Genomic DNA, 12,893 nt, shown 5'->3' with positions numbered 1-12,893 from the left:
GGGAGGTCGGTGGTGTGGCTGTGTGCCGACGGCAATCGCAGAGCTTCTCAAATTAGCTTAGGGCCGAACAGCTTCCCTCAAGAGCGTGCTTTTAAACGCAGAAGTTTCTGGGATCTCAGTGGCTCTTAGAAAATGATTCCAATGAAGTGCCAACGAGCCAGAAACACACGGGCCTGGAGCTGCAAGCAGGGGTGGGTGAGGATGGCAACCGGGGCTCAGCAGGCCGGCTGGACCCCCAGAGGTGTCGGGAGGCGCCTCCCGGTGCCGGGACAGCTCGCGTTCCACCCTCTCCTCTGGACGCCACACCTGTGACAGGACTTCATGTCTCGTAGCAACTGCACTTTTGGGGCGGACGGTGGCTTCGTTCCAGTACTGACTGGTCCATGAGTGGAAGGGCCTCTCAGCTGACCTCCTGCTTAAGTGGACGGACGACTCTCACCCTGATCCTTCACACTGGTTCCTATTTTCCTGGGACTTTGCTCTTTCCAAGCTAAAAGGCGGCCCACGGAAGGGCCACGTGCAGACCAGTCCTCCAGGGCTCTACCCCTGAACCGGGGCGGTGTGAAGAGTCCCGGCTGTGGAGCTTCCGCCCGCGTTCCTGTCCGGCGGGAGCCACGCGGGGGTGGGGGTGGGGGTGGGTGGACTAGGTACCAGAAGAGGCAGAGCAGGGGTGGGGGGCAAAGCTGCTGATGACACCAAGGGCTGCCTTTTCCTCACAGAGATGCTCAGTCCTACAACATTTTCTACTACATTCTTCTCCTTCTTATAGTTAAAAAGTCTTTTGTAGGGCTTCCCTGGTGGCGCAGTGGTTGAGAGTCTGCCTGCCAATGCAGGGGACACGGGTTCGTGCCCTGGTCTGGGAAGATCCCACATGCCGCGGAGCAGCTGGGCCCGTGAGCCACAATTACTGAGCCTGCGCGTCTGGAGCCTGTGCTCCGCAACAAGAGAGGCTGCGATGGTGAGAGGCCCGCGCACCGCGATGAAGAGTGGCCCCCGCTCACCGCAACTGGAGAAAGCCCTCGCACAGAAACGAAGACCCAACACAGCCATAAATAAATAAATAAATAAATAAATAAATAAAATAAAAACAAAACAAAACAAACAATCTTTTGTAAATAGAAATCTCTTAATTGACTTTCCTGATTGCAAAAGCAATACATGCGTGTTGAACAGTTTAAGTATTGGAACTAAAGTGTCTAAAATAGAAAGTGAAAGTCACCCCACGGTCCTGCCCAAGGAACAATCTCTACCAACAGTTCAGTTCATATCCTTGCAGGATGTTAAACATGGATGTCAAAATAAATATTTCTGTAAATAAAACCAGAGAATACCTTCTGTGGTCCGACTCCCCCTCCTCTCCCCTACACCTACGCACTCACGACTGCAGGCATCTCACCATGTAAGGAAAAACACAACTGCCTCATTAAAAAAAAAAAAGACTGCGTAGCCTTCCACTGTATGGCTGTATGAGAGTTTAATCCTCTATTGATAGACACATATTGTTTTAAATTTTTTAGCTACCATAAATAATGCTACAATGAGACTTGCCTGTAAATCTTAGTGTATTTGTTATTTTCTTAGGATAAAATCTTAGCAGTGGAACTGTATGGTCAAGAGATAAATAATATTTTAAATGCAGATATATATGTTACCATACTGCCCTCTAGAGAGGTTTAAAGCTTTTCAATCCAATAGGAGAAATATCTTATTGTTGTTAATTTTAATGCTTTAAAATCATTATGGAGGTTCAATATCTTTGATTATTTACCTTAGTTTTTGAAGGGCCTATTCATAGCCTTTGTTAATCTTTGCCTCATTATATTGCAGGAGCATCCTACATATACTGGGGCTTTTAAAACTATCTAACATAGGTTGCAAAAAATGTTTTTCCCCACTTTACTTTTTGTCTCTTTTAATAGCAGAGATTTTAAATTTTATGTTATTAGAATGATTCCTTCCCCACTGCGTTGGAAAGTCATACATGACTTTTGGGGGCTGTCGACTGTGTTCTAGAATCTCACTGTTTTAATTGCTACAGTTTTATAGCATATTTTGAAGTCTGCAGGGAAATTTATTTTCACAAATGGCCATTATAATGTAACAGAGTTTACAAGAAATTAACTATAGCAAAATGCCACTCTCCACCAATTTTGCAAAACGAATTTTCTGCTGGGTTAGTTGGAAATTATATTTATTCTAAGCTGGTGCTTGGTGAGAGGGCAAGCAAAGGAAGAATACATGCAAGTTTGTAAATTTTAAAATACATTAATAAGGTAGAACCAACTCACAATTATTAAACAAATTATGAAACTCATTTGCCCTATGGTATCCTGTAACTACATCTTCCCAATCTCTTCTTAATTTCGTCATCAGAGGAACAGTGGAAAATGAGAGATTCAAACTCTGGCTCCACATTCTCTATTATTTTAATTAATTAATTTAATTAATTTTTTTGGCTGCCTTGGGTCTTTGTTGCTGAACCCGAGCTTTTCTCTAGTTGCAGCGAGCAGGGGCTACTCTTCGCTGCAGTAGTTGTGGCTCACGGGCTCTAGAGTGCAGGCTCAGTAGTTGTGGCACGTGGGCTCTAGAGCGCGGGCTCAGTAGCTGTGGCTCACGGGCTCTAGAAGGCAGGCTCAGTAGCTGTGGCTCATGGGCTCTAGGTGCGCAGGCTCAGTAGCTGTGGCTCACGGGCTCTAGGCGCGCAGGCTCAGTAGTTCTGGCTCACGGGCTCTAGAGTGCAGGCTCAGTAGTTGTGGCACGCGGGCTCTAGAGCACGGGCTCAGTAGCTGTGGCTCACGGGCTCTAGAAGGCAGGCTCAGTAGTTGTGGCTCACGGGCTCTAGAAGGCAGGCTCAGTAGTTGTGGCACACGAGCTCAGTAGTTGTGGCTCGTGGGCTCTAGAGCGCAGGCTCAGTAGTTGTGGCGCACGGGCTTAGTTGCTCCGCAGCATGTGCGATCTTCCCAGACCAGGGCTTGAACCTGTGTCCCCTGCATTGGCAGGAGGATTCTTAACCACTGCGCCACCACGGAAGTCCCAGTCTCTATTATTTTATTGTATTCTTCAGGAAGACCAATTTTGTACCCTCAGGTACTAGGTGAAAAATTACAGAGGATCATTCCCCAAACTCTGATATGCTTAACTTTTCAGCAATTGCAAAACAGGTCTTTGGTTCACTGGATAAACTATTCCTGGGCCCCATGTGGGTACAGGGAACAGTGTCAGGTTCCCTGAACCAGCTGGTCAGGTTGGCCTCTCCTCTGCCCTGAGTGCCCTTCTGTACTTCCATCCTGGCCCTGAGACTGTCTGTCCAGTCATCTGTACGCTACTCGAAGGTGAGGACACTAATGTCTCCCTAGCCCTGGCTGGGGGGAGCGGGCACGGTGCTTGGGGAACCAACATGGAGGTGGGATGCAGCGTGACTGGACAGAGGGGCCTGTGCGGGGGCCGAAGGGAGCCACTTGTGACTGTGGGGCAGTGGAAACGAGACGGGAGGATGGAGAGAGGCTGTTAGACTAGGCAAAGCCGCGTGCAACCACACATGCGTCTACTCACGAGTGTGAGGCAGGCAAGGTCTTACCTAGAAAGTCGTTCATGCTGGAGAAAGAAGAGACAAACAAAAAAATCAGCATTAGCAAGGGACTGACATTTATTATTTCCGTTTACAAATGTTCTCTTCAAATCAGACGTCTCAGCTTCACGGCTGAAGACAGGGGTGCAGCCTCACAGTGTAAGAAAAGGCTCCTCGGCTAAGCGCCCACGCCTGTGCCCACAACTTGCGAGACTTGAGGCTTTGGGAGCACATCTCATTAAACTGGAGTCCAGCAACGTGTGAAATGATCACCCGCCCTGCCACCTACCAAGCCGTCCTGTGTCCCAGGACTGCCTGGGCCTGTGTGACAGGCTGCCTCTCTGGGTCTCAGCGTCCATTCTACCCATCTCCCTCCACTCACACCCTCGGCCCTGCCCGTGTGAACACGGTATCCATGGCTGTGACGGTCAGGACGGTCCCCACTTCCTCCCAGGTCCCTAGTGAAGGGAGAGGAGAGCGGGGGCGGGGGGAAAGGCCCACCCCCGTCCCTAGGATGGTGGTAAAAAAACGAAAAGAGTAACAAAGTACTGAGATCTCAGAAGAAAGGAGTTTACAGATTTGACCTCTGAGCTCGGTTACCTATGGTTACCTACGGTTGCTGCAAACAACAATGATTATGCCTGTTTTACATTTATTTTTAATCACAGATGACCTTTACCCGCTATCTCCACTTTTTTATAAAAAGAACTGAGGCCAAAAAAAACCTCAATTGATTTAAATGTTTTTTTTTTTTCCTCCTTTGAGGTGTTAAAGAATAACAAAATCCTCAAGGGCAGACAAAAGAAGGAAGATGAGAAACCAGGCCCGATTATCTAAGCAGGAGCAGCGAACCCCTGCTCGTCTGGGCGTCGCCTGGGGACACTGCTCTGCGGAAGGTCACACCATGTGACGGCCCCACATACCACGCCCTGAAGCCGTCCAGGGGGGCAGAGCACCAGCACTGCTGGCTGGAGGGACCGACCAGGCAACCTCACTGCAAGGTGGCTTTTCCCCGTGGACTTCTGTCTTGAACCGGGGCTTCCATGCATCAATTCTCTCATGGGCTTTTCCAAAACATCCTCAGCCTAACCTCAGTCTGGGAGGTTCTCTCTCCACAGGCCTAGAGCTGGGCCTTCTTCCACAAATTGTAAAAAGTCCCCCAGGTGACCCATCATGCAGCCCAGGTTAAGCACCACTTAACCACGGGCGTTTTAAGGTGAAGACGTGTCCCACCTGAGGTGGAGGAATCAGTAAGAGACCGTGCGCTGTATCTGTAACGTTCTCCTACACTGGAATCGGGCACCCTAAAACGTGTGAGTCTGGGATTCAGGAATTCTCCTGTCTCACATTTATAATATCCCATACTATCAATCACTGCTTTTACCAACATTAACTAAGGGTTGTTTTTCTCTGACTTGAAGACTTTTGTCAAGAAAGAAACTAAACTTTAGCCACGTCTCAAGAATTACTTAATATATAAAAACGCTTCCAGTGTGCTCAGTGGCGCTGAGGTTTCCCCGGTGGCCATGCCCACCTGCCAGCTCTGTGCTGAGAGCTGGCCTTGGTGGTGCCCGGGGGACGCGGGGGGCATTCACAGCCCAGGGGGACTGCCCAATGGGACACGCCCCAGACCCGTGAGTAACTGAGGCCGAACTCCGTCCCAGGCAACGCCAGGGGCCCTACCGAACTGAAGGCCCGCTGAGAGCAGGGCCCGTAGGGGAGGCCCCGAGGGGGGGCAGCAGAGAAGCCGTGCGCCAGAAGCTGTGTGAGAGCAGCGCCGACGGGCCCGTCTGAGCAGCGCGGGGCAGACGGGGAGGAGGGGCGACAGAGAACAGTGCCGAGCCCGGGGGCCGCTTCCCAACAGAAGTGGACGAGAAGATGATGCCCGGGAAACGCGCGCACACACACACGTTCAAGGTCTCCCTGCGCCCCCCTCCCTGCGGCCTGGCCACCGGCTCACTGCCAGTGACGCCCTCAGGGCCTGCACTGCTCACCAAACACCCAGCCAACAGCTCAGGCTTCGGGAAGGGGCCTGCCGGCCTCAGCATCGGCTGGGCCTGGGCACCGGTCTCTGTTCTGACATCTAGACCCGTGACGACTCAACGCCCTGCCAGCTCCCCCTCACTATGCAGCTGTAAACGCACCACACTGGCTGCTGCTGGTTAGAGCAGCAAGTTAACTCAGGACCTGGGAGACCGGGGCAGGGCGGGCCTGGGGGACTGAGCTCACAGGCGCCGACCGTCCACTCTCTTGCGGCTTCTGGGCAGAATGGCCTTTCTCACGCTCCATCGCCCCCATGGGAGAGCCTCTGTGAGCCTCCCACGCCCTCCCCCAGGCACGGAGAACGACCACTTTACAACCTCGCCAGCTTGCCCCACGCCTTGGTCGTCTTCTCCCACAGAATCCCAAGCACACCTGTGCCCAGCGCGCAGACGGGGGCCTGACCACGTGACCGACAGACGCGTCTGTTTACCGACTCGGTGGTGCCCAAACTGTGGGATCTCATTTGAGGGCGTTGTAACATCCTCCCTGTAAGAACGTGATTTGTGGGGTGAGATTTTACTACATCTCCAGCTTTCAGTCTGCTGTGCAGACGCTGGCAGTTGCCTCTCTAGTGAAGAAAGTTCTTCCTTTCATTAAGGCACGGAAATTCGGCTTCTCCCAGGCCTCAGTCTGAGCCATTTTGTAGTATCAAAGCATACGACTCACCTCCACTGACCGACTCCTATTAGAGCGCCGGGTAACTAACCCTTCCCACTCGGGATGGCCTGGAAGTACTGCGGAGCCGCTGACGCCCTGTCATCGCACCAGCCCAAGTTCTCAGACACAGGGCAGCGTCGCATGCGGTGACACTGAGTGGCCTCCACTGAGGAAGCGGATGCAAGATACATACAGGCAAAAACTTAAAGACACAGAAAATAGGTTAGCACTGCCACGCAGCAATCAGAAGAAGCCCACGGGGTCCCGGCAGTCCCAGGCACGCCCTCCCCGGAGGCCAGCCTGGAGGGCGGTGTGTCCTACGGGGGCTGCCCAAGAGCGGCACTCCTATTTCTACCTGCCAGGGGTAACTGAAAGCAAATAGCACAGTCTGTTGTTTGTTGTACTTTTCAGGCATGTAAGATGCGTGTTATCAAGTTCTTCGGGATGAACTTTCATCAGGCGTGGTGACGAGTAGACTGTCACCTGATCCGGGTGTCAGAGCAAACAGGGCTCCCTCCAAGCCCGCCCCCCATCCTTCTAGCTCTCCCCCCCCCGCCCCCTCCCCCAACTCTTGGAGCCCTCTGGAACCCTCGGGCTTTTTATCATTGCCTTCAAGGACTCGCCTTAGCCACGTCCCGGGAAGGTGACCGAACTCCTTAGAGAAGAGTGAGAGTCTCAGAAAACAAGATTTGGGGCCATAGAGGTAGCGCGGTTGCCATAAAGCAAACAAGATCATTTCAAAGAAGGAAGACACCTGGGATTTCTGGAGGAGATGGTGTTCTCATCGTAACAGAAATTAGCCTGAGAAGACAGCTCTTAGAGGCCAGAGGGCAAGTGGGTTAAAAGTGTACGGGACCTGGGACTCAATCCCCAGCTTCTGATAAAATGGCTTTGGTATTTAGATCATGCTTCCAGAAACTATTGTTTTGCTTGGTTTCTTGATATCCTAGATAATCTGGTGTTTGACGAACAAACACTGGTTAGATTTAGGGAGAGGAAGTTTGGGTTTCTTGGGTAAAAGGAGCAGAGAGGCTGCACTGGTGGAGACTTAACTTCCATTTTCCCTCTTCCTCCTCCCGTCACTCAGACTGAGCACAGTTCACCGTCACCCGGACACAGTGTCTCAGTCTAAAGAGCTGACCCCGTCCCCGCAGGGCAAGCACAGAGTGGGTCCGGAGAGCAGGGGCGGGGCAGTGCGGGCTTGCCTACGTGGTCTCGCCGGGGCGGGGGGCAGTAAAGGACAGCGTCAGAGGCTGCGGAAGGACATCGAAGACCCTCCAGAGCGGAGCCTGAAGAGTCAGCCCCATCGGCAGCGACTGAGAAGAAACCCCGGAACACAGGGCCCGGGGCCCCAGCCAATCTGCGCCCTACGGAGGCCAGGAGCGGGGTTCCCCTCGCCTGTGTTCTGGGAACGGCCCCTCTCTCCCTGCAAGCTCCCCCCGTGGACGTGGAGCAGCGGCTCTCACTCCACTCTCGAGCCGGGTCTGACGGCTCATCTGCCCATGGTGACACCGTTATGTCAGGAGAGGCCCGAGCTTTCTACGCAGCCTACAGGATAAGACCAACGTCCCGTGGCATGTGCTCTAGCCAGGACGTCTCAGGAGGAACTTCTGCTTGAAGACTGCTGCTCTGCTGCCACTGAAAACAAACGCCTGATGGCCGCTGAGGCCGGGCTCTCTGGTGTGTCTGAGCTAGAGGCAAACGGCTCAGAGAAGGAATTACTTTCACAGCTTTTATGGCCCAACTGGGGGCCGTAGACATTGTGAATGGGGCCTGCAGCAGCAGAGACTTTAGAAACCAAGGCGAACACAGAAAACAGAAAGTAAAAAGAAAGACGAGCCAGACGCACCATAATTTAAAAAATGCTCCAAAACCAAGAAGCAGGCTCCTTCCTTTCATACCTCCTGAATTCTCCCATAACAATCTCATTGGTTGGGGCCTGTTTCTAATAAAAGAACAGAGCGAAGAGCACCATGAATTCAGATGGAAATCCTGGGAAGGGACGGGAACAGGGCTGGTTTTGATTTGTGAAATGTGGAGAGTTCTCAGAACACCAGAGACTGGCTAGGAAACCCCCCACGAAAGCTTTTAACGTGAAGTTATCGGGAGTTCAGGAAGGCAGATAATTAAAACCAAACTCTTCTGACCAAGTTTAAAATAAAATCTTAGCTCTGGAAGCTGGGCCCAAGGGAAAGGAACGAACCGCGTCACGTGTCCACACCAAGACCAAAATGGGCCCGACCCCGCAGCGATGGGAAAGCCTCCTGGTAAACCTCCTACTTCACTCCCGCGTTCCCTGGAGAGGCCCGAGCAGGGGCCGTCGGCGCTGCCCCGGGGTGCCTGAGCTCTGAGGAGCGTGGGTGTGGCTGCAGTGAGGACCCGCCGCAGACCTGGCCGCTACCTGAGCTCGGGGGACAATCATTCTACGACGTTTTGAGTTTGAGAATCCTTCCCTATGCTCGTCTCAGACAGCCTCGGGCTTCCTAGCCTTCTGCCTGCAGGGAAGGGCACCCTCATAGCCCAAACGATCGGGGCTCTCGGGAGACTTGGAAGGGCAGCCTCGTAGGCTCCAGCTCTGAAAAGGGTCTTTCTGAGTCTGTATCGTTCCAGGAATGCACCTGGGGATCCTGGACAATTTGGAGGTACACGTGGGGGCAGGAGTGGGGGTGGCTGAGTCTGTATTGTTCCAGTAATGTACCTGGGGATCCTGGACAATTTGGAGGTACACGTGGGGGCAGGGGCGGGTGGGGGGAATAAAGACTTTCACCATGTACGCAGAGATGTGACAGTAGGGGACGGTGATGCTGAGGCCTGCATTAGGTGCTTTTCCCTGTACCTAAGAAATGAGTATTCCCTTAATATCATCAGACTTCCAACTGTATTCATTTTCTCTTGCTGCTGCCCACCATCGGCTTGGCTGCGCCCTGCTCAGGCTCTCACGGGCAGAACCGGGTGTCTGCTGGCTGGGCTCTCACCTGGAGGCTCGGGGGACAACCCCTGCCGGTGGCCGCCGGGGCTGCCCCTGCTCCTGGGGGCCCCCGTGTCCTCCCCCCCTTCACACAGTGACACGGGGGCTCCTTTCCACACTCCTCTGCCATCAGCCAAGAAAGCCCTCTGAGTTTAGGGCTGGTGACTGGATCAGGCCCACCTCTCATACGGTCGGTGATGCCCATGACACGGTCGAGGGAGAACCACCTCACCACATATACGGGCCCTGGAGCCCAGGCCAGGACATCTAAACGAGCCACTTTAGAAAGTCCCGCTTTAAAAAGACATGGTCTAGTTTACCTATAACATCCTCAGAGTAAGAAATATCCACAGTACACGGCCAGCCGGCTGCAGTTGGGTGATTACAGACACTCTGAATCAGAATAATGCTGAAAGCACGACTGATGCTGGGGAAGTGTGCGCCCACCGAGCAGCTGCGTGTGCCGGAGGATGCTTCCAGGCCAGATTCTAACAGTATTAAAGGTATGAGGTTACACCTAACTTCATCTTAGTTTACTCCTTGATTTGTCTTTACCAAGTACTTTATACATATGGGGAAAAAAAAAAAACCCAGGAAAGTCAAGAAATACTTATAATCCCGTTTACGCTGTAAATATTTCTGAAAAACCTCACTGCCAGATTGTGACGACCCTACCAATTTAATACTGGACGTAGAAACAAGATGACTGAATGTTGCTGCACGTATCCTGGTCCATCTCATTCTATTTCAAATGGTAGAAAGAGACCCATCTTTTGCTATATCTATAGATCACACTGCCCAAACATTACTGGAATTCTACAGCTCTTATTTTCTATGCAGGCCTGTACCTTTTCTTTATGGATATTCCCAGCTTCTGAAGAATTTCTAGATTTTTTTGGGGAACTCACAAAATGTACTTATTGTAGAAGGAAATAACTGAACGTACTAAAGTTTCCCGGAAATATCCAAGGCAAGCTCTTTGTGTTTAAAGGTCATCTGTAAACCCCTATGATCTGTAAACACACTCGCAGACTGCGGCATCTTCTCCTGGCAGATTGCACACGGCAGGTGACGGTGACCAGGGACAACGAGCTGCTCTAGCGCATGTGGCTCTAGCCAGGGGTCATGTCACTCACATTTCACACACACTTTCACTTAGTCTCAGGTCTGCACTGGCGTGCACGGTGCACGAAGTTGCAGTAGCCCCTGACATCGTGCAGACGATTCCAAGTGCGGTCTGAGCATGGCCCCCAGGGCTGTGAGGCTCTGCAGGGTAGTGGGTCCCGCCACCCCGTGAAGGCCATCATCATGCCTCCTCAGCATTAAGCTTTCCAGGCCCACAGCCTGGGAAGAGGTGGATTTTTACCTGGGAAACATCACTGTCCAGCAGCCTATTTGGGTAGCAGTTATTTTAATTTTATTCAGACTAGGTTGTGACTCAAAACCCTTGCCAAGGGGTTAGTGAGGCTCTCCAGACCTCACCTCTTAAGAGGAAACAGATACTAGGGACCTAAGTAGCCTAAGGAAAAACTTTTTCTGCTAAGTAAGTTCCACAAAAGGTTAGGGACTTCCTTTGTTCTTAGCTTTCTCTCTCCGTTCCCACAGAAACCAAAATATTAACTCACATATTTTAGAGCCGTCGACACACCAGCAACCTGCAACAAGCAGGGATCTGAAGAGCCTCGAGAACACCTGTGGCTATCAGCCCTCACTACAGAAACAGGATTTCACAGCGCACGGCCGAGCCCCTCCAGGGGGCCGCACAGGCCAGGAGTAGAGACCAGACCGGGGTCGGGCAGCGCATCCTTTCCCTGTGAGTGAGGGGGCCTCAGACAGGGTCCTCTGGGCTCAGATCCCTTCTCTGGTGGCGGAAAGTTGAGCACACCCACAAAACAATGACAGTCATCACCTGAGTGCAGTCAGACACTAGGCTGTCTGGTACACACAGCAGATAAAAAGGGCTGCCAGAAAAGAAAGACCGACGCTGTCTGGAGGTTTCTGCTAAGGCTTCGTGGAAGGACGACTCTATGAAAAGCATCAGCCTGGAGTTAGAAACAGGGTGGTCGTGAAGAATGACGCTGTTCTGCATGACCTGTCCTGTGAGAAATCGGGCACTAGCTGGGACCTCGTCAGTAGCCCAAGTGCTACTGGCAGCTCTGAAAAGTAAAGAACTGAAGCTTTCTTTGATTCTGCCACTAAATTTGACCTTTTATACCCCCTATGGACCTTGAGTCTTCAGATGCACAAGGTTCTTTGGATTTAGGGGGCTAAACTGTACTCCCAGAGCAAAACTGGTGTTTTACAGTATAGGCCTTAGGGAGAGGAGACATGTGCAGGGTGTTTGATTTTTGGCAGGTGAAAGATCCCTTAGACAAGAGAAACCTCAGAAATTCAGGCTCTTCTAATTCAGAACTTGTTATAATGTAACAGGTCCTGAATTGAAGCATACCTTTGTACCATCTGCTTAAAAATTATTTTATAAGTAAATGAATAGCGTAAAAAGATAAGATAAATGACCTTACCTAACAGATCTGTTTTTGAGCACTTATAAAAATGGCTTTAGAGAACTATTTACTAATACACTCGCTAAAAATGATTTTAGGTGACAACCTTCAAGGGTAGAGCAGATCTTTTCTCCTTAGCAACAGTTCTAATGTAGATACTTAGAAGTAACAAAACTATACCTACTTTTAAATTTTGCAAAATTCTGACTTTATCTAAATTGATTTGTCTCTTTCTAAATTATTCTGTGAACTTTTTCCTTCTTTACAATAGGTTTATTACCGCCATCTCTTTTCAAAACAGATTGAATGGTCAGGGATATTAGCAATAACTCAGGAGGTATTTCACGGAGACGCAGTGGTTCCCTGGACCGCTACACAGCACAGCGCTGCCGGCTCCAGCATCTGCTGGTACATGGGCTCAGACAACTACTAACTTCCCTCTGCCTCAGCGTCCTCATGGGTAAAGTCGGGGGAATGGTACCCAGTGCGTAAGGTTATCAGCAGGATGAAAGTGAGAGTCGCGTGCCTGGCACAGCACCCGGCACAGGTGACGCTCTATAAATACCAGTTTCCACTGCCCACTCCTCTCTGCCGGGGCCTGCTGGCTGCCAGAGGAATAAGCTCAAGCAAACGCTTCCACTCAAGTCAAGGGTTTTGATTGTTTGTAGATTTTGATTATCCAGGCTAATTCCCACTTACCCTTTCTAACCCACAGGCATTTAAGGTTATTATTTTACTGTCCGCATAGTTACACTCTCTCCCAGATAACCAACCACGGGAGGTCGATTTTGGAAGTCCACAGGAGCTGTGACGCTCTGACACCAAGACGCTGCTTTCACAAGGAAGCAGGCGGAGGTCAAAGTCTAGACACGCTTCCATGTCTTTACCCCGTCAGCTCACCGGGAGGGCTCCTGCACTGTGACCCAAGGAGGAGGCTGGGCTCTGGGCTGGGAAGAGCACTGACCCCAGGTGTGGACAGCTGCCGCCCCGAGTGACGCAGTCAGGACCAGAAACGCAAGGAGCAAAAGGCAGCGGGAAGCCAGCTCGAGCCGTTCCCCTCCACCTCCTGATTCTCATCGCCAGCTCCCACACACATGACGAGGCTGAGGAAAAGGGAGAAGCAACGCTGCGTAATCTGGGAGCTGCTCAAGTG

At 51.5% G+C, this 12,893-nt stretch overlaps 1 protein-coding gene across 12 annotated transcripts in view; it reads right to left on the bottom strand.

Moving 5' to 3' along the window:
* Nucleotides 1–12,893, bottom strand: part of PPP1R12B (protein phosphatase 1 regulatory subunit 12B) — a 209,383-nt gene that overhangs the window by 18,563 nt on the left and 177,927 nt on the right. For all 12 annotated transcript variants that reach the window (XM_036864294.1, XM_036864258.1, XM_036864265.1 and 9 more), the window contains one exon: nt 3,578–3,594. In XM_036864294.1, coding sequence (XP_036720189.1) covers nt 3,578–3,594 — 17 coding nt within the window. The remainder of the gene's footprint in view (nt 1–3,577; nt 3,595–12,893) is intronic.

Source organism: Balaenoptera musculus, chromosome 1 (genome assembly GCF_009873245.2).
Source record: "Balaenoptera musculus isolate JJ_BM4_2016_0621 chromosome 1, mBalMus1.pri.v3, whole genome shotgun sequence".
Taxonomy (NCBI): Eukaryota; Metazoa; Chordata; class Mammalia; order Artiodactyla; family Balaenopteridae; genus Balaenoptera; species Balaenoptera musculus.
This window is presented reverse-complemented; position numbering and strand designations above follow the sequence as displayed.